Raw genomic sequence first — 21,198 nt, forward strand, 5'->3', positions numbered from 1 at the left:
CCTGCCTTTATACCTTCTCTGGCTTTTTCTCAAATTTCCGCCACTGCCTGTATGCTATGAAAAATATCTGAGGGATTAATGGGGTGTGTATCAATATCTTCACCTGCCTCTCTGCATACCTGTGAGCCTATAGACTGGAGAGGTCAATTTGCTTGGTAAATCAACAGGCAACACCTGGGTGGCATGATAACAGGAGCTGCTGTTTTCTACTGGGTGCGACAGTGAGAGCATTCAAGATGTGCGTGTTTCCAGGACAAGGCTTGCTGCAGCAAAAGGAAAAAAAAAAAAAGTCCACATCAAAGAAGAAGAACACCTTGGTGCTGTTATTCATTAGCCATCCTGGCTAGCTGAATGGCACTCCATGACAAGACAGTGGGGTGCAGAGAGACAGAGAAAGGTTCAGAGGAGAAAGTCTCAACCTTCAGAGTCCAGGCCCCACAATTATTTGTGTGGGGTATTCCTGTGTTGCAGCCCTGCTGGGATTTCCCCCTGGGAATGAAGCCAAGCCGACAGGATCTTCTTAGGACCCCACTGGTTGGTGGCAGGCTGGAAAATGGCACTTGATCTTTAAAGGTTTCATCTGTTTACTTGTTGCTTTGGTACAGTTTGAGGTTAATGACTGAGTTTACTTGCAATTGATTCAGGAGAAAAGAAAAGAAAAAGAAGGGAAAAAATCCCTCTTATGGTGTGTAGGGAGGTGCTCAGATAGTTGAGACAGCCACTATTTCTCAAAGCATCCATGGAGATTAGGCAAGCTTCTGTTTCATCAGAGCAAAATAAAAATTTATAGTACTTTCAGTGTGTGTGTGGGGGGGGGGTCCTTCTGGCCTGGGTGCTATGTCTGAGTTTTTTTCATTTGTTAAGACTCCTTTTTAAAATCCTCCGTGGTGGATTGATCAGAGAAAATGGCTTCCCTTAATTTTCTAAGCCAGTTTGAAGCAGACGCCTGGTTTACCAAGATTCGGCCTCAAATCCACATCTTAGCTGTCATGTAAAGCGCAGAGGAAAGCCGATGTTAGATACGCTCTCTCGGTTTTTATTAAACATTTTTGTTTTCACTTGAGGAAAAGGGATGACATTTACCAAAAAGATGGAGAGTTTAGGGTGAGTGATGATCACTGTGTTCCTAGGAATTCACTAGGTCCCAGGATCCAGCACTGAGCACCCCGAGGGACCATCCTCTCTTCTGCATACTCTTCCCTTCTGAGCCCCTCTCCTGTGCCAACCCCTGATCCCCACCTGGCTAGGAAGGGAAAGAAGCATGCCAGCTCCTTTTTTTTTTTTTTTTCTAAACCTCAAGGACTGGTTTTGTGGATCTCTTGGAGTGTTAGCAAACTCCACGGACAGCCCTTTGGGGGCCCCTCATTTGCCTTTCCTTTCGGAGGCACAAGTGGCCAATTCTGAGAGCAATTGAGTTGTGCTTGAAAAATGTCAAGTGCATTTGGAAACTACATTTTTTTGCTGACGCCTGGAGTCCCGAGCTGAGCTACTTCTATGACCGACCGCTGAGAAGAAGTTCTGTTGGGGCATCATAAATGATTCCCGGAACGCACTGAGCAGGCCCCCGAGGAGGAAAGCTGTCTTAATAGCCAGTTCAGGGAGAAATCACCTCGCCCTCCTTGGTCCTCCCCGTGACCATTTGGTCAGACCATTACCTTGTGGGTCTTCATTTTATTTTAACTTATTTTTCCTTTGTCTTATAACTGCAATCCTTGTAGGGTGAATCAAAGCTTAACTTGGTCAACTTCTTTTTAGGAAAATTTTCAAACATATAGAAAAGTTGGAAAAATAACCCAACGAAAGAAAAACCTCCTAGTTTCAACAATTGCTACAATTTCACCACATTTGCTTCATCTATTATATATGAAGAGAAAAAGATACAGATCTTTTTGCTGAATCATTTCAAAGTCAGTTTCAGACTTCATGCTACTTTACCCAAAAGACATCTGCATTCAAAACTTACATTAAAAAAAATAACCATTGAGTGTGTTCTCTGTAAATCAGATACATTTGGAAGGTGCAAAAAAGGTTAGAGTATTGTAAACATTGATGTGTATTCGAATTACTTGGGGAGCTTATTAAGTGATACACTGCCAGACCCCCATTCTGAGGTCCAGATAGGGCCCAAGAATCTGTACTTTTTATTTATTTTGTTATATTTTGTTTTATTGATAGGATTGAACCCAGGGCCTTGCACATATTACTGAGCTATATCCCTAGCCCTTTCGATTATTTTATTTTATTTTACTGTTTTGGTACTGGGATTTGAACCCAGGGGTGTTCTACTTGCGAGATATATTCCTTCTCTTTGTTTATTTTTATTTTGAAATATAGTGTCACAAAATGGCTCTGGATCTTGCTAGGTTGCTGAGGCTGGCTTCAAGTTCTCAAACCTCCTGTCTCAGCCTCCCAAGTACTGAGATTGCAGGTGTGTACCATGGTTCCCAGCTTTGTTTTCTTTTGTTTTCTTTTGTTTTGTGATAGGGTCTCACTGGGCAGATCATACAGGGTTTGATAGCTCATGATAAAGACTTCATGATTTTATTCTAAATGTTATTGGATTCCTTTATTTGGGAGATAAGAAAAAGAGAAACTAGTGATAAATGATACAATATGACTTCTTTTTTAGAAGGAAGTGTAGAAAAGGAGTTGGATTGTCCAAGGGATGGTTTTAGGATCTCATAAAGCAATCTCCTATGAAAGTAGATCACATCCATCTACTTTTTCTTATAAATAAGTGAATTAAAAATAACATCACACGCTTGAAATCCCAGTACATGGGAAGCTGAGACAGGAGGATTGCAGGTTTATTGCCAGCATCAGCTACTTAGTGAGGCCCTCCACAATTTAGTGTTTCAAAACAAAAAATAAAACATAGGGCTGGGGGTATATCTCAGAGGTAGAATGCTCTTGGATATTCAATCCCCAGTACTGCAAAAACAAAACCCAAAACAAAGAAACAAAAAATAACATCAAAACCAATTTAAACTTCTTACTCTTTATCCTTTTTCTCTCATGTTGCTAAAACATTTCTAGTCTCAATTTACTTTTTCTGCTGGCAAATATGACTGATGTCCAAGCACTCATTTAGACTGTGGTGATATTAAGAGCAGTACCTTTGGCTGGGGATACAGAGCACTTGCCTAGCACATGCCAGGTCTTTGGTTTGCTCCCTGGTACAAGGAATTCCTTGGACAAGGAATTCATATGTCCAGGAATTCACATTCTCTTTGGGAGGAAGACATGTTGAAAACACATGTGTATATTGCATGTTTGTGTGTAATAATATATTGATGATATGCACACACCTAAGCGTATGAATATGTTTGCAAGAGTACAAATTAATGAAAGGGATTTTAAAACAGGCTTCCTTGGAAGGTGAGCAGGAGCTGGCTAGAGTAGATTGGGTAGGGAAGAACAGGAAAAGCCATTTGGAGTGTTTCACAGCATTCATGGAGGCTTGGCTGCATGAACAGACTTGCTAGAATGCAGGGGAGCTAGGCACATCAGGCTCGGGATAAGAGGAAGAAGGTGGGTCATGGCTGTGGACGCCTCGTCCCATATTGAAATGGAGGAGTCCTTTTCAGGCATTGGCAAAAAACCAGGAATTTGCAAACCGGGATCCAGCGGCATTTGTAGCTTGGAAAGAAGAGAAGCAGAGGGATCAAGAGGAGGATTCATGAGAGAAGTTGTCAGAAGTAAAATTGATGGGCTTCTTTGGCCAACTGGATGGAAGAAGGTATAGAAAGAGGAGGTATTTCTCAGACAGCAGAAAATACCAGGATCTAGGAGGAGTGGATTTGGGGAGTGAGTTTACTTGTGACTTGGAACTCCATTAATGAAATGTTCAGTACACTGCAGGAATGTGCATCCAGAAACAAGTCAAGATGAAATGGATATCTAGAGACTTGAGGCATGTCAGGGAACGGGGAGGATAGGGAGGCAGTGAGAACTAGAAACCATGTATTTTTCAAGATAACTTGAAATGTCTTTAACTTTTTTTATTTTTGTGTAATTTCCTGTTTTCATGGCCCACTCTTGGAGAATGGCTCAAGAAGCACCTGTGTTGGGGTGCTAAATCAAATCCCAGAGTTTTGCCATCCCCCGGGTCTTTCTGCGGTGTGTGTGTGTGTGTGTGTGTGTGTGTGTGTGCACGCGCGCGCCAGCTTCCTTCTGAGGCAGTGGGCTATTACTTAGTGATTTGGAAAGCTCTTCAGGTGTGTGTTTGACAGTTGTCCAACTTTAAATTAAAACTCGCATTTCAGGTTCCTTATGTTACTCTGAAGAATTAATGATAAAAGCTACTGCAAGTGAGCTGAACATTCACCACGAGAAATGCCTTGGTTGAATGCTTTGTCTACATGACCTTAGGCCTTCCCACAACAAACAGACAGGAGGTGGAACCTGTGCTCTGGAGACCCCCGTTTTACAGACGAGGAGATATTTGGAGGGTCACAAGAACAGAGTTAGATAAGTAATGTGAGCTAACTCACCCATGAATAGCACTGCCAGGGCTCCAATCCAGGTCTGCCTTGCTCCAAAACACTGCATCGAACACCCTGCCTACTTCTGCCACTAACAAAAGACTCTCTTCATTCATTGCACTAACAAGAACTATTGGACAAGGAATTGCTAGTCTTATTTATGGAATCAAACTTCTAGGATTTATTCAGATCACTGAGCAGGCTTATAGTACGAAGTCTAAGTATCAGTTATTTATTTTAATGTTAGCTTTGTTAAATAACTCACTAATCGCTCACGTCCGATAATTATTTGGTCATACCAGGCTTATTCTATCTCTGTAAAGATTAAAATGCTTTCAAGGTTTTACTCCAAAGTAGTCAAGGTACCAATATTTGTTACAACAGTGATCTTGCATCAGAATCCCACTGAGAAAGCCTAGTAACCCCCAGATGCAAGGACAGTGTGGTAACGGGTCTGGTAAGATCTTTAACAAAAAAATGAGGCTGGGTGTGGTGGCACATACCTGTAATCCCAGTTCTTGGGAGGTTGAAACAAGAGGATTGTAGGTTCAAGGACAGCCTCAGTTGTCTCAAAAACCTAGCGAGACTCTGCTTCAAAATTAAAAAATTAAAAATAGGGCTGAGGGTGTACCTCAGAAATAGAATGCCCCTGGGTTAAATCCCTAGTACTACACACAGAGGTTAAAAAAAAAAAAAAAAAAAAAGCCCCGGGGCCCTGCTTGCCAGCTCAAGCTATAGTTTCTTCTCTGTAGAGCTAGAGCAGCGATAGCGCCCACTTCCCGGGTTGATGCGAAGAGTCCCAAGTGCAGCATCTACCCTGGCATCTCACACGAGCCACGGGATCAAACAGCAGCTGCATCTGCTGAAGATGTGAACGAAAAGGACACACTTGCACTAACATGGTGAAATTTAGCACTGCAGCAAAGTAAAGCAGCAAAATGATAAGAATGGGACTCCACTCCATCCTTCCTTCATTCCTTCACTAAAGTCTGGGAGTTGGGTACTGGAAACATGAAGGTGAATAAGGCATAGATAAGACACTGTTCCTGACCTGGAGCTGTGCTCCAATCCTGGTGTCTACTCAGCCCTCATCAGAAAGTCACGGTACAAGTCTCCGATGTAAACAAGGGGCAGCCAGTCACACCTGAAGTCTTGTAACTGACGTGCATGGGACAGGGGAGAATCTATTGTCAGGGAATTGAGGGTCCTTACAAGTGTCTGTGGAGCCAGGCACAGTGGTGCATACCTGTAATCCCAGATACTGAGGAGGATGAAGCAGGAGGAGCACAAATTCCAGGTCACTCTGGGTAAATTAGCGAGACTTTGTGGCAAAATAAGTTTGTTTGTTTGTTTGTTTGTTTGTTCATTTGTTTTAATGGCTAGGGACAGAGCTCAATGGTGGAGCAGTTGCCTAGCAGGTGTGAGGCCCTGTTTTCATCCCCAGCATCACAAACATGCAAAAAGTATCTTTGGAGTGATGGTATCCTGACCCACGAGGAGAAGCTGTGTGTGCGTTTATACTGTGTTCTGCTACGTGGGTGTCACATCAAACCTCTGGCTACCTACTGACAGGCAAAGATGTTTCCAAAGTAAGAACTGATCAGGACCTAGAAGTGAAGCCTCTGAACAGGAAAGGAAGATAAAACAGCTCATGAACAGGAATCGCAATAGAAAGTTTAGGGACTCGGGATCTTCGGATCATGAGACTGATACACAAGACAAAGAAGGAGAAACTATAAATGAACAAATAAGGCAACCTAACTGAGGGAGAGGGGAGGAGAAAAAGGGAAAAACATAATATGCGTGATGTACATTCACGAACATCAAAGTCAATCATGAAGCCAAACATGAGAAAGAGGGAGGAGGAGGGAATGGGGTGGGAACTGGGTAAGGGCTAACTGGGTGATGTGTGCATGTGTACCTCCACCATCTTGTACCCTATTAGGATGTAGGACTACAGTGCACCAATAAAAAATTTTTTTAAAGTTTAGGGAAATCATTAAAAGCACAGACTTTATATTCAAACATCATATTGGGGTAAAAAAGGAAAAAAAATATGAATGAACATAAAAATAAATAAATAAAATTTTTAAAAAAAGCACAGACTTTATTGAAAGGTAGAGTTCTGACCTTAAACACTTGGACAGTGGCTTGATTTCTCCAAACATGATTTCCCAGATCTGAATTGGGAATGCGATGATATTTAGTTTGTAAATATTTGCAACAATATATTTCAAGTGCCTTTTTTTGTATTGGTGCATGGTAACTATACATCATAATGAGGTTCAGACTGATAGGAGCATAACGGGGAAGAAGCCCTGTGTCTTCCTCCGGGGCCCACCGGCTCCCACCCCCTCCTATACATGATACTATCACTGATATTGATTGCTTCATATATGAACACAGCATTATACGGACTTTTTAAATCAAGCCTTCCCTTTCTCCTTTCTATTCTACTGTACCTCCTCTCCTTTATCCAAAGTTCTTCTTGTTTCCAGTTTCTCTCTAGCTCCCACATGTGAGGGAAAATAGAGGACCCTTGACTCTCTAAAACTGGTTGATCTCACATAGCGTAATATTCTCAAGTTCCATCTGTTTTGATGTAAATGACATAATTTTGTTCTGCCTCATGACTGAGTAAAATTCCACTGTGTGTATATATCCCATAGTTTCATAATGTATTCATTTGTCAATAGATACCTCAGCTGGTTGCTATGGAGAATCGTGTTGCTATAAACATGCATATACATGTATCCCTATAATATACTAACCCCAATTCCTTTGGAAAGATCCTCAAGAGTGGTATTGGTGGGTCCTGTGGTGGCTCCATTCCCAGTCTAGGAGAAACCTCCTCACTGATCTCTGCCGCAGCTGTTCTAATTCCCAATCTCACCAACAGTGTGTACGGGTCCCAATCCAATAGTAGGCATCTAATACGTGATAACACAGCATCGTTATCATCATCACTGTCACTATCTCCAAGTGAATGACAGTAATTTGGTTTCTATGTTCTCTTTGAATGCTTTGTGGGGTTGCGGCAGAAAATAAAATCTAGTCATACACAAGGGAGTATAAAATTGTGCAGGTTTATGGAACTAGGCTATGTCACCATCCAGTGTACCATTCGCCCCGTCTGCCATGACGTAAGATGAGTTCATTAGCTCAGTATCAGGATTGTATGAATCGGAAGGAAAGGGAAGCAGCCATCCAGGCCCCTGCTGACGCTTCCGATTTCCTGACAGGCACTTCCTCTTCAAGACGTCCTCGGGAAGCACTCCTCTGTTCAGCAGCTCTTCGCCAGGGTATCCTCTGACCTCAGGAACTGTTTATACGCCACCGCCCCGCCTGCTGCCCCGGAATACCTTCTCCAGGAAGGCCTTCAAGCTGAAGAAGCCCTCCAAGTACTGCAGCTGGAAATGCGCCGCCCTGTCCGCCATCGCTGCAGCCCTCCTCTTGGCCATCTTGCTGGCGTATTTCATAGGTAAGTCAAGGCAGCCTGTTCATCATTCCCAGTGGTGAGATAGATCGTGTGGGAAAGGCCGTGGACTTCTTAGTTTAGAGGGCCTCGGTTGTCTGTACAATTGACTTTTTGGCTCCTGAAAGACGTAATAATGAGTGATGGATGGAAGTGATTTCTCCCCTCCTGGAATCCATTTAAATCTGATGAGTTTCTCCTTCATGATTCTCAGCGACATTTATCAGAAGTGAAATTAAGCATCCTTACTATATCCTTTCTCGGAGATGAACTGAGAATTGTCATTCCGGCAAACCCATCCCTCACTCCCAAAGTAGCCTTCTAGACTTCTTTATTCTCTACTGAATTGTAAGCCAGCACTATGCTCTGAAATCCAACCAGCACTGAATCACTTCTCCCAAAAACAGGGCTCAGTAGGCCTGCGAACATCTTGAATGGAGGGAAAAATCAAACTAGCTGCTTATTTTCAGAGATCTGGAAGAGAAACAGGATAGAAAGACCAGAGTATCCCACCAGGTATTGTATAGAATCAAGCCACTCAGACACAAGTGACCTTGCCCACGCCCCTGCCTGTGCCCCTGGCTCCTTATCATCAACTCCCACGTCACCCTGTGCTACTGAAACCGATGCAGGTTCACCTCTAATGGCAGCCTCCTGATTTAGTGTATAACTTAGGATAGCAGATAGATTCGTGGAGTGGCTGGGGGACTTTTCTTCCCATGCCAAGGATTTTGGTTTCTATCCATAGGGTGTAGCTGTGTTGCTATGGAAAGCAGCAGATAATGAGCACTCAAGGGCACAGTGCCACGTGAATGTGAGCATCTCGGGCTGGACACAAAGCCTGCCCACAGCTCTTGTCCCTGACAAAGAGACCCAGTGCTGCTGCTCTGTCAGCCGAGCGTGCCGGTGGCAGATTCCCTGGCCCAGGCAGAGGCCATGGTGATGTTTGCTGAAGTTGATTTGAAACACTTGATAGTTCTGGCTTGCTTTCAGGGCAGCTATGACAGAGCTCCCCAGTTTGGCTGTGCCATGGTGCAAAGCAAACCTATAAAACACCAGCTAAAAGAGGCTGACTCCAAAACAGTTCCCAACATGTATGCTAGAACTCCTCCCACTTAGGAGAAAATACAAGCAGCCCTGACTTCGTGGCCCTTGCCTCTTCCCCCTCTCTTCTTGCTCAGTGGGGCTGGGTGAGGGGATCTACACTTCTTTTATCCCCAGCCTGATGTCTGCCAGAGAAAAAACTGGTCCAGAGAAAAAGTGGTCCAGCATTTCCCAGATCATTCTACCTGAATGTGTCGGATGGCAAAGAAGTGTAACTGTGTGCCCCCAGAAATCTGGAGCCCTGCCCAAGGCAGACCAATACAAGCCAAAAATCGATGTACATTCTTCACTCTCTTCTCTAAGATAGCTGTGCTTGTCTTAATGTGGAAAAATAAGCATTTATATCCCTTACCAGATGCATTTCTCAGGAATGTCCTCCTAAAATGAGAAAAATGACCCTCCCGAGAAAGGTGCCGTCTTTCCCGGGAGCTTCGATAAAGCCTTTCTGCTTGAAACCTCAGCTCTACAAGAAGGCTGAGGCCATGCCCCAACCCCTAATTTCAGGTCATGCCTGCTTCTCATGTAGCTTTCGATGAAGGATGAAGTGATGGGTTGACTTTGAAGGGGAAGAATGCCTATGACCCCTCGATCACTTGATTAGAATCTTTTGTGTTGTGAGAGGGAGTTCTGTGTGTTGCCCAGGTCTGGGGGCTCCGTGGAAGCAAATTGAACATGCCTTCAGGGTCTTTGCATGATTTGGTTTGATGTCAGAAACATCAAAAAGGGTCCGTAGGCTCACTTCTCAGGCTTAATGTTCTGCTGGGCCAGTGGGCACCGTGGGGAGCCCAGATCGCGAAATCAAGGCACCTCCTGCCTTTGCCAATGGTATCCCTGGTGTGCCTCCCATTTCTCTTATAGGAGAGAGATAGATGGCTACTGCCTGATTTATTGAGCTTGATAGTTAAAATATAATAGCTTTTTATAAGGGTGATCATACAAATGGGAAACCATATCGTAAGAGTTTAATGTTTTAATCGGGTGTGTAACTTGTAAATGATGGATTAGGAAACATATTTATCCTCAGTCTGGAGGCTACTGGAATCTGCTGGACCTGAGCATCTTTGGATGGTTTATTAGTTTATAATCCATCATTTCTCATTACGTGAGCTTTAGGTAAGATCATGCTTTGACCCTGGAGTATTGAAAAATAGTTTATGACTCAAAATGAGTGATGTAAGGGGCCAGTTTACCCAGCAGTGCTGTCCGTGGCTGTGGAGCTGCAGGGCTATCTCAGGTGGTCATCAGAGGTGACCACAGGCCTGCAAGTGAGGCAGGCAGGGGTCAAGATCCCACATGCTAATTCTGACCCCAGTGGGGATCCTGACCCCAGAAGTCCCTTTTTCCTTATCCCTGGTAAAGCTGTCTGCTTTCTAAGTCTGTTCACCTAAGTACAACATGGTGGTTATTTACGGGCAGAAACTCTGAAGTACAGTGAGAATTAATTAATGTGTATAAATCACTTTGAAGATGAAAAGCAGTATATTATTAATTACAAAGCTGCAGGGGTATAAACAGTACATTGCAAACACAGGGGAAAGAGCTGTTGGGATCAACTAGTGATTGCGTCTACTTAAAAAACAAGCCACTGGGGAGAGACACCCTGACCCCTGTTAAAGACACTGGAGCTTTTAAGACTCAGGTCCATTCTGGTTCACACAGAACCCTGTGTTCCACGAGAACATGACACATCATGAAATTCAAGCTTCAGCCTCAGGACATTTATGGACAGGCAGTGGGTTCAGGCCTGCCAGGCATGGTGATGAATACGTCAAATTATCTTCCTTGCATGTGCAAACCCGTGGAGAGGAGGCTTTCCAGAAGTGAGCATTTTGGAATAGCTCAGCCCCATGACAAGTTCTTCCCTAGATCCGGGCACGTGGGTGGGTGTAAACGCAGGATGACAGCCCTCCTGCAAATTGGAAGGCATGGCCTTCACTGACTCGGGGAAGATCCCCTAGTTCCTGCTCATGCAACTGGGCTGAGAGAACTTTCATGTTATGCTCCTCCACTGTGCCAGACTCTCCCAGTGTACAAAACACCCTGGGATAAAATCCTCTGAAAAGAAGCATCAACCACCAGGGAACCACTTTGCATGTCTCTCCGCCCCTGGCCCACACAGTTTCTAGAGAATGCTCTCGTCTCAGAGAATTTGCCTTCTTAAGAACTTGTCTTTCTTCCTTGGGCAGCACAAGTAATCTCATCACTTACAATGCCAGAAGTCTCTTTGTATCCCTAAGTTTCTGAGTCACAGAACCAGTATAGATTTTCTCACCTGTTTTACATCAAATGACTGCGCTTGTGTCTTCATAGTATTGATAACAATAATGAGTGAGAGACTTCTCTGTGCTTCAAACTGGAAGAACTCCCATTTAAAGCACTTTCATAACATTGATCCATTTCAGTCATCAACCCAGTCTCCAGCATCTACTCTAGTAGAAAATAAAAGTGGTGTGTGGCAACCCTTGGATAAGACTTGACGTGTGAGGCCCAAAGAGTTTCAGCATGTGTCTAGTTAGTTTTAGAGCAGAGGTCAGATCTTCAGACCTCCTAAACCAGGTCTCCTCAGTCTCAGAATACCCATCTCGTGTTTCCTTTCATTCCTCTTTCCTCTCTCACATTGCGATTAGCCAATTTCTCAAATATTATATGAAACCTAAGTGAGCCTCTGTAGCATTAGCTCACCTTACCTAGTCTGTCCTCGTTGGCTGGGGAGAGTGGTTGTTCCTCTCCAAATCTAGCAGTGATAGCAGTCATCCCACCTCCTCAGCCTCCAACTTGTCTGCCTCCCCCTAAATCTTTTGTTACAGGGTTCAGCAAACTTTTTTTCCTAGAAAAAGCCAGCCAGTAAATTCTTTTGTTCTGTGGGATAGTCAGTCTCTGTGACTCTTTAGTTCTCCCATTGTAACTTTGGGATGGTGTAAACAAATAGCCATGAACACACATCCATGAAACTTCAATTATGGACCCTGGAATTAAAATTTTAGGTAATTTTTCCCCAGCCATTTAAAATGTAAAAACATTCCCTAGGTCACATCCCCACAGAAAAAAATAGATAGCAAGCTGGATTTGGCCCAGAGATCATAATTTTTCAGCCTCTATTTGATCCTGTTACTGCTCATTTCCTAAGAATACCTTTTCAGGCCTAACTCTACCTTTATGAAAATATTACTTTCTGGCACTCTAAAAGTCCAGCTATATGTCCATTGTAAATGAAGCAGGAGATTGACATTTTCTGATATTAACATCCAATTTTGTGATGAGTAATTGTATCTTTCTGGGTTATACCAAAAAGTAAAAAAAAAAAAAAAGAAAGAAAACTGCATTTCTTTCTAGTTAAAAATTTTCTACAAGATGGAACAGCCCATCCTTGTATAGCTTTTTACCTAAATCACTGACACTGGGCTCCAACCCACAGATGGGGTGGAATTACTAGCCAATTTGCCATTCAATCATTTGTCCTCAATCTCGGGTTACCCTAGTTTTCTCTGCAAATTCATTGCCTGCTTTGAACATTACTCAGTGCCTAATGCCTTCTTTGTTGAGGTTTTCCAACAGGTTGTAACACTACCGGGTTATCTAATGAGCTCATTGGTATCCCATCTCCGGTTAACATTGGACTAGGTCTTATTTCTTTAAAAGGCATGCAAGTTCTTGCAGAGCTATCCCTCATCATGGAAGAAAGATGCTTCTGATGTGTGGTTTTGCTGTTTAAATCCAGGTAGTCCTAGGAATTCCAAGGCAAGAATCAACACATGGTTCAGCATGACACAGAACCCAGACTCTCGTCCCTGAGTTATAAGCAACACGTAACCTACGTCCAGCTTCTCTCAAAGACTCTCCACAGGGTCAGGAAGGAAAGGGGCTAAAGGAAAGGATAAGAGCATTTATGTCACCCTAAATTAGTTTTTAGCTCTTCAGATCTCTGCCAAACTAAAATACATATATACGTATTAGAAAGTCACCTTGTCTTTTTTTCACTACAGTAATTCCTGCCAAATATGAAATACTCTGTTTTAAGTAAGCCGCTCAGCGCTCTGTCTTCTGCCACTCTGACTTTGATCTGTGAAGAACGCGGGCCATCAACATGTCAGGATGTTAAAAGTGTGGTAATTTGGGGTGCTTTCAGTTTCTTTTGAAAACAATGAGAGATTATTTCCTATGGAAACTAGAAGCCTACCGTGTGTTTAAAGTTGCTACACTTGAAAATTGATATGTTGAGACTCATAGTGATGAATCCGGCATTCTCGGCTGCTATTTTGTGTATTCTCATCTCACAGAATGGGGCAGGTTTGGGGGAACAGAAAGGAAGTGACAGAAGAATAAAAAAGGTATACTTGCCTGTCATCCTTTTTGGCAGCTCAGTCTAGTGAAAACAGTGCCCTTTCATCCGAACTCCCTGCTCTTGGACCATCCAGCGAGATGGACAACTTTCCCCTCCTGCATATATTCCAAATTGTGTATTTACCTCCCTGTAGCTAAAGAGCAGCGTGCTGATGACCAGATCAGAACAGTTCAGCAAATAACCATTCTGCCTAACTCAATGCCCTAGACCATCCAACAGATAAAGAGAGTTGCCCATGAATAAGGAGACCAAGTTAGGCTATCTGTTCAGATGTTAGGAGGAGACATTTCATCTAATAGATATGCTAATGTGCTCTTAACCCAATAATAAAGTTCTGTCACAGTTTCCATGCCATAAGCCTTTGGCAGCAGGACTTCCATTTCATAGCCGTACACCTGATTTGAGAGGTCATGTGAACTTACAGGGAGTAAAATTTCCCCCTTGTTTAGCTAAGTCTCCATCACCCAGATGAGTTCTGCTTCGTAAAAGGATATGGCCTCTTTCAGAACATATGTGTGAAATGCAGAGAACCAGAAATGTTTCTGGTGGCCAGTAGCTACGGCCAGATGCCTTTGGTTTTCTTCCTGAGACCCATGTCAGAGGCATGGTCTTCAGCCAGCATGGGATCTGTGCCCCTCATGGGAAAATGCAGAATAAGAAAGCAGTGCTGGATGCGGACTTTGTAGAGCATCATAGTAGATGCCTCCCGCCCGGTCCTGGCACCTCAAGAACCATAAGGAAATGGCACTGGCATCCTCCACCAGCCAGGGCCTTTGTGCCTCTGTGGCCTGAACTCAGCATACATGTCACCCCTGCTGTCCTTAGTCACTGCTCAAGGCCTTGGGCGGTGCCTCCCTGTGCAGGAGTTGTCCCTGTACTCCAGGACCTATGCTAAGACAAAGTCAGCTCATTATTGCCTTCTTCATAAGCCCTCATTTTCATTGTTTGGTTGTTTTTTTTCCCCCCAGTGCTGGGGATAGAACCCAGGGTCTCATACATACTCAGCCCCAGCCCTACCCCCCCCCCAATTAAAAGAAAAAAAACAAGTCCCCTGAGAGTGGTAACCACCAGGTTTACAGTCCCTTCTGCTTCCACAGGCAGCTTTCAAATTCTCTACTTCCTAAGTCTTTCATTTACTTGTTTGTGCTTATTTCATGACTTTGGTTCTGGGCATTGTTCCTAGTGTACTGTCAATAAAGTGTTATTTAATTGTACAATTTATCTGTAACACAATTGCAGCGGTTTTTGCATTCCTTGTCTTGGCTAATGGACAAGCAGATTGATGTCATAGAAGACACATACCTGGACCTAGGTGTCAGAGAGGCCGGGGTTCCAATTCTGACCTATAGACCATATAATCTCTATATAAACCATCGACTATGTAATCTCTCTGTAACTTAGTTTCTCATCCAAAAATATGTGGATAATTCCTGCTCTGTAAAGACACTTCAAAGTGTTTTCCGAAGTGATAGATAACACATAACTTTTCTTTAAATCCAGTGTATACTCAGTCATGAAAAGTGCCATTGTTATATGCTTTCTTAAGGGGAATGAATCTATTAATTCAACTATAATATGACCTATTAGCATTTACATAAGTGTGTGGGGTGGTGTTAGTTACTAGGATTGAGCCCAGGGGCATTTTACCTCTAAGCTACATGCTTAGCCCTATTTTATATTTTATTATTGAAACAGGGGTCTCACTAGGTTGCTAAGAGTCTTACTATGATGCTGAGAGTCGCGCTATGTTCCTGAGGCTGTCCTCATTCCTGATTTTCTCTTGTCTCAACCTCCCAATTATTGAGATGACAGGCATGTACCACCATGCCTGTTGCCAGCGTTTACTTTTATTTTATATATTTGAAATGAGACACAGACCACCTGGATTGATATAACAACCATATAAATAGCTGGGATCATGGTCACATAGCCATGTAAGCTGACAATTATAAGGTGCATTCTGGTTTCAGACATGTGAAAATGGGGAAAAAAAAATCTGTATCGTTAAATCATTGGAACATGATGGGCACTGGCATGCAATAGAGGCTCAGCTAAGCGGAGCTGACTCTGGCTATTGCATAAGCTCTCATACTTTTAGGCCAGATTCAATGGGAAGAACAAACTAGGTTTGGGGGGCCATTTTGTCCTCCCAGAACAATGACCAGCACTGCCTAACATGTCATAGGCAATCAATAAATATGTTGGATTAACAAGTGTTGATTAGAATTAGGGCTGAGCCAGATCATCTTGAAAGCTATTTTCCAAGTACCCAAAGTCCTACTTCCTGGTTCCGCTTGCTCCCCCACATAAAGGGAAGTTTCTGGTCCCCTGCTGTTGCAATTGCTGATGTTCCCAGATTGCATTTCTGAGTTAGAAAGTATTTGGGCAAAGGAACTGTTTGGGGGCTATGCATGCAGCACATTTAAGCCTTCTAGCAGGAATCTGTGATTCCCCGCAATGGATGGAACTCTCAGTGAAACTGGGAGGCATCTGCCTCTGGCAGGCGGCCACGTTTGGCACTCATGCTACAAAAGTGTAGCAGAATTTAGTTGGAGTTCAAGGTGAAGAAGCAAATAATGGCATAAATCTGAAAGTCTGTTGGCTGTTTCTCTGCAAATGGGGATGTGCTAAGAAATGAAAGCAATCTCTACAAGGTACCAAGTAGAGAAAAGAACTATTATATGGTGAATTAGGTCTGCATACACAACCCATACAGATTCTTTTGTGCTCTAAAATACCCTGCTTAGTTGTGTAGCCTTAGACGACAGAAACTTGACCCAAAGGAAACTTCCAAAGCAAATGCGTCTCTCTTAAGGTCACCTTAAACCAGGCTTCTTGTTCTCCAGTGAAAATTTCTCTGTTTGAAAAGTCATATTTTAAGCCAGGCACAGTGACACTCATTTGTCATCCCAGTACTTGGGAGACTGAGACAGGAGGATCACAGGTTCATGGCCAGCCTCAGCTACTTAGTGAGGCCCTTTGCAATTTATTGAGGCCCTCCATAATTAGTGAATCCCTCTTCCAAAATAAAGAATAAAAAACAGTTCTTGGGGTGCAGCTTGGAGGTAGAATGCCCCTGGGTTCAATCCTCAGTACTGCAATATTAAAATATGCATAAAATTCATATTTTAATTATTACAGCTAGTCATCCCAAATTTTTGCCTAAACCCTTTTCTATAAATCATTTATTTGATTTATATCTTCTAATAAGGTCCTCATTGATACATTTAATATTATTATTGAAAAGCAATAGTGAGCCACGTATGGTGGCACACACTTGTAATCCCAGCATCTGGGAGGCTGAGACAGGAGGATCGCAGTTCATGGACAGCTTCAGCTACTACTTAGTGAGTCCTTTTGCAACTCAGTGAGACCCTGTCTCAAAATAAAGAATAAAAAATTGGGGCTAAGGATGTAGCTCAGAGGTAGAATGCCCCTGGGTTCCATTGCCAGTACAAAAAAAAAAAAAAAAGAGGATAATGTATCACATGTTCTGATAATTCCATTTTTATATTATCCACCTTCTGGCCTTAAACAAATAAGGAAATGTCAGAATTTTTCAGAAAATTTAACAGTGCTGTGTTACATGTTGGTAAGAAAAGAACTTTTCTGAAAATATATTACCCTCTCTTCTTTGAATCAGAAAGGCATTTATAAGATACATAATACGTACCATCTTTCAGAAGCATTATTTTTCTAAAAACAATGCTGCAGATGAGAAGGGAGGAGAGATGCTTTGCCTCCGATTTTTCAGTTCTTTCATCATGATTTTCTTTGTGGCTGTTAAGGAAGGCCCTTCCCTGGGGATAGGTTTTCAGCAGAGTTAGGTCATTTGTGGGAGAATTTGTGCAAACATGCTCGGCTCTCCCCAAGGGACTGTGATCTTTGGAAAAGAAGGGCATATTACCTTGCTTTTGCCTTTGCGGTCATGATGCAATCCTCTCCGTTTGCTTGCTTATATTACACCATGAGCACTTTAAAGTCACATTAATGAAGTTTAGATTCAACATGCTCATGTTCCACAGGGAGGAGTAAGTGGCAGTATGTCAAATACATTCTGTTCTTCCATCCGTGATGACAGCGATGACATGTCTCAAGGAAATCCGGTGTGCCTTTAAATTAGATGTATTTTCAAAACTGATTTGAAGGCGACTTTATGCTCCAGTTTATATCAATATCAACTTCTGAAGTATTAGCTAAATTTAGAGTATGTGTGTTTAAGTTTTCTTTTAATGACAAGATATGTAGACTCCTTAAATCTTGGGAGAATCATGGGTTACTCTCTTTTCTCTGAAAAAAAAAAAACTCGTAACTTTGTGTGTTGATTTTATGTATTATTCATTTTGTGTTAATTAACTTAAACAGTATTAAAATTATATGTATAGACTTTTGTATATGAATACATATCCATTGGGAAAGGAATTTTATTTTGCCAAGTAAATTGACCTCTTACAGGGTATGCTGAAATCTGATAACCAGCCTTAGAATTTAGGACATTTTACTTGAAATTTTTTTCTAAAACTAGAGTCTAATAAGCAACCCCATAAAACAGGATAGTTAATAGGAAAACTATTAAGGGTAAGTGATGTTTTGCATAAAGACTGGGGCTATAATATTAATCAGGCATACAACATTGATAAAAGTTATCTGAGTTTTATTTTCCGAGGACCATGAGGGAATAGAAGTTTTTATACCGAAAAGCTTTTTATTAACTCGCTGGTGTGAATCAATGGTCAGTCTTTTCTTTTATCTCACTCCTAGAAACATGGAGTGGTCTATTATGCAATAAAAAAGAGGCATTTGTGTCTATTTTGGACAGTGTGTTTTTATAAAATGAAAACATTGTCTTCTCCCAAATTTATTTTAAAAGCTATAAACCTTTTAAGAATGGAAAGAGAAAAAAAAAAGCCAGCCTGGGATTAGCTTATCCTTCTTGGGACCATGGGAGTGAAGAGTCAGGAGCCAAGGAGAGAAGAATTAATGCCCAAAAAGAGGGGAGAAACTTAAGAAGTAAGAAAAAGGCACAGGCTCTGTGGCTAGAATAATTAGCTAGAAACACAAATCACATGCCGGGCGTGGTGGCGCACGCCTGTAATCCCAGCATTCGGGAGGCTGAGACCGGAGGATGACGATTCTCAGCCAGCCTCAGCTACTTAGTGAGGCTCTCTGCAACTCAGTGAGACTCGATTTCAAAATAAAGAATAAAAAATAGGGCAGGGGATGTAGCTCGGAGGTCAAAGGCCCCTGAGTTCCATCCCCAGATCCACAAAAAAAAAAAAAAAGAAAGAAAGAAACACAAATCACGAAATGCCATGAGTCAAGCAGGGTAAAATATGGAACAATTAGAAGACATCGGTGTGGGGCTGATGCAACCCAGCATACCAAGTTACACACCATCGTCCACATGATTTCTTGAACCAGTAAGTCCAATCCAGGTAAGAAGAGGAAGAGAAAGTGCTGAGAATTTGCTTGGAGCTTCCGTGTCACCACCTCATCTTACACCATTAAACTTCCGGTGCACTCATAAACTACTAAGATCAACAACAGTGGACAGCTTACCATTCATTCAAATGAGCCAGAAAGCTACCGTGATAAGGGAAATTGAGTTTATAGACACAGCAGGCTCTTGCCTAATAGATGAGAGTAATATGCCTAACGTCACACATCAATCTATATTGCAAATATATTATGAAGAGGGGGCCGCTAAAGATAACTCATCCTACAAAATCACTTTGCAATGAGTGGTTTATCTTCTGTTGTGTCTAAGTGATCTCTATGTCATTCTGCTACAATCTTTGCTACAAAATAAATAAATAAATGATGTAAGAAGGAGAAAGAATGAATGTGGCTGTTGGTTCCCAGCAGAGCATCAAAAGCTGGAGGTTCCAAGTCACCTTCGCCTTCAAATGTGTTGTCATGGGGAGGATCCTTGAAGCCAGAGATCAAGCATATTTATTTTTTAATCAAGTAAAGGATCTGGCATGGTGGCCCATGCCTATAATCCCAGTGCTGAGAATTTACTTGGAGATGATGTCTCACCACTAGGATGAGACAGAGGATCTCAGGTTCAAAGCCACCTCGGCAATTCAGTGAGACCCCTCAGCAGCTTAGACATGGATGTCACTGTCACTAGGAAGTACATTTTCATGTGAGACTATAACACACCAATAAAAATATTTAAAACTGACAGAGGGTGTTGCTCAAAGGTAGAATGCCCCTGGGTTCAATCCCCAGTCCCATTTTCCTAAAAAAAAAAAAAAAAAAAAAAAAACCCTCAGGGAAGACATTTCAATTCTGTTCTGCCTGAGAGAGGAGAATCATTATTTTATACCAGATCCTTTCTCTGCTTCATTTTACTTATCTTCGTGGCATCAAAGAAGGTCCAGCAGCGAGATTTGAGATTACACTACAATTTTAATTTCCAGTTAAATTCAGTGGCTTATGAATTTGTAACATTTAAGAGAGTCTCTTAGTCCAAAATGGGATAGAACCTAGGCTAGGTCAGGATATCCACATGCCCACAACCAGAGCAACTTCTTCCTTGCCCACGTCCTAGCTAGGTGCTTGTGGGGACAGACAGAGGAGTAGGATGGGGAAAGGAAAAGGAAGGGGAGTCAGTTCTCCTGGAGTGTGTAACACACACACACACACACACACACACACACACACACCCCTTCCCCTGTATGTTCCAGCCAAAAACATATTTTAATTTGCATACTTTTTTGTGGTACTGGGATGGAACCCAGGGGCATTCTACCTCTGAGCTACACCCCCAGCCCTATTTTTCATTCTTCATTTTGAAACAGGGTCTCGCTAATTGTGGCAGTGAGCCTCACTAAGTAGCTTAGGTTGGCCACGAACCCGTGACCCTCCTGTCTCAGTCTCCCAAGTACTGAAATTATAAGTGTGTACCACCATGCCCAGCTTAATTTGCATACTTTTGTGTGTGTGTGTGTGTGGTACTGGGGTTCCTGGAAGCCCTTCTACCTCTGGGCTGCACTCCCACGGGCTACACTTCAGACCAATTTTTTATACTTTTTTATGTGGAAACAGGGTCTCCTAAGCTAGCCCGGCTGGCTTCGAACCTGCGCGATTCTCCTGTCTCCTCCTCCCAAGGGCGGAGATTACAAGCATGCGCCACCATGCCCGGCAGTAATTTGCATACTTTTAAAAAATATTTTAAATGGGTGTGGTGGCACACTCTTGTAATCCTAGCATTTGGGAGGCTGAGACAGGAGGATCGTGGTTCACGGACAGCCTCAGCAACTTGGTGAGGCTCTCTGCAACTCAGTGAAACCCTGTTTCAAAATAAAGAACAAAAACTAGGGCTGGTGGTATTGCTTGGAGGTAGAATTCCCCTGGTTTCCATCCCCCGTACCACAAAACACATATTTTTTTTTCTTTTAATGAACACATAATTGGTCATGTTTGTGGGGTACAGTTTGATAACTCAATATGTATATATATAGTGTGTATGGATCAAATCAGGGTAATTAGCATTTCCACTCTCTTGTAAGTTAATCATCTATCTGTGTTGGAAAACTTCAGACACCTCTCTTTTAGTTCTTTATAAGATGTATAATGAATTGTTGTAAGCTCTAGTCACCCTACTGTGCTGTAGGACACTAGAACTAATTCCTCCTAACTGTATTTTGGTACTCATTATCCTCTCTCCCCTTAATGTGTGCATGTCTTAATGAAATAATTTGACTGGTAAACTTGGTTTGACTTTCAGAGGAGACCAGGCCCGCTCAGGGTGGTATAGCCATAGGCAGACTTGACTCTCAGGATGA

General features: G+C 42.5%; 1 protein-coding gene across 7 annotated transcripts in view; it reads left to right on the top strand.

The window, feature by feature from the left end:
- TENM2 (teneurin transmembrane protein 2) overlaps positions 1–21,198 on the top strand; it is a gene marked incomplete at both ends in the record, with an annotated part of 986,019 nt that overhangs the window by 708,858 nt on the left and 255,963 nt on the right. For all 7 annotated transcript variants that reach the window (XM_080698868.1, XM_080698869.1, XM_080698870.1 and 4 more), the window contains one exon: positions 7,727–7,965. In XM_080698868.1, coding sequence (XP_080554994.1) covers positions 7,727–7,965 — 239 coding nt within the window. The remainder of the gene's footprint in view (positions 1–7,726; positions 7,966–21,198) is intronic.

Source organism: Muscardinus avellanarius (genome assembly GCF_963383645.1).
Source record: "Muscardinus avellanarius genome assembly, chromosome: 7".
In the NCBI taxonomy this organism is placed as follows: domain Eukaryota; kingdom Metazoa; phylum Chordata; class Mammalia; order Rodentia; family Gliridae; genus Muscardinus; species Muscardinus avellanarius.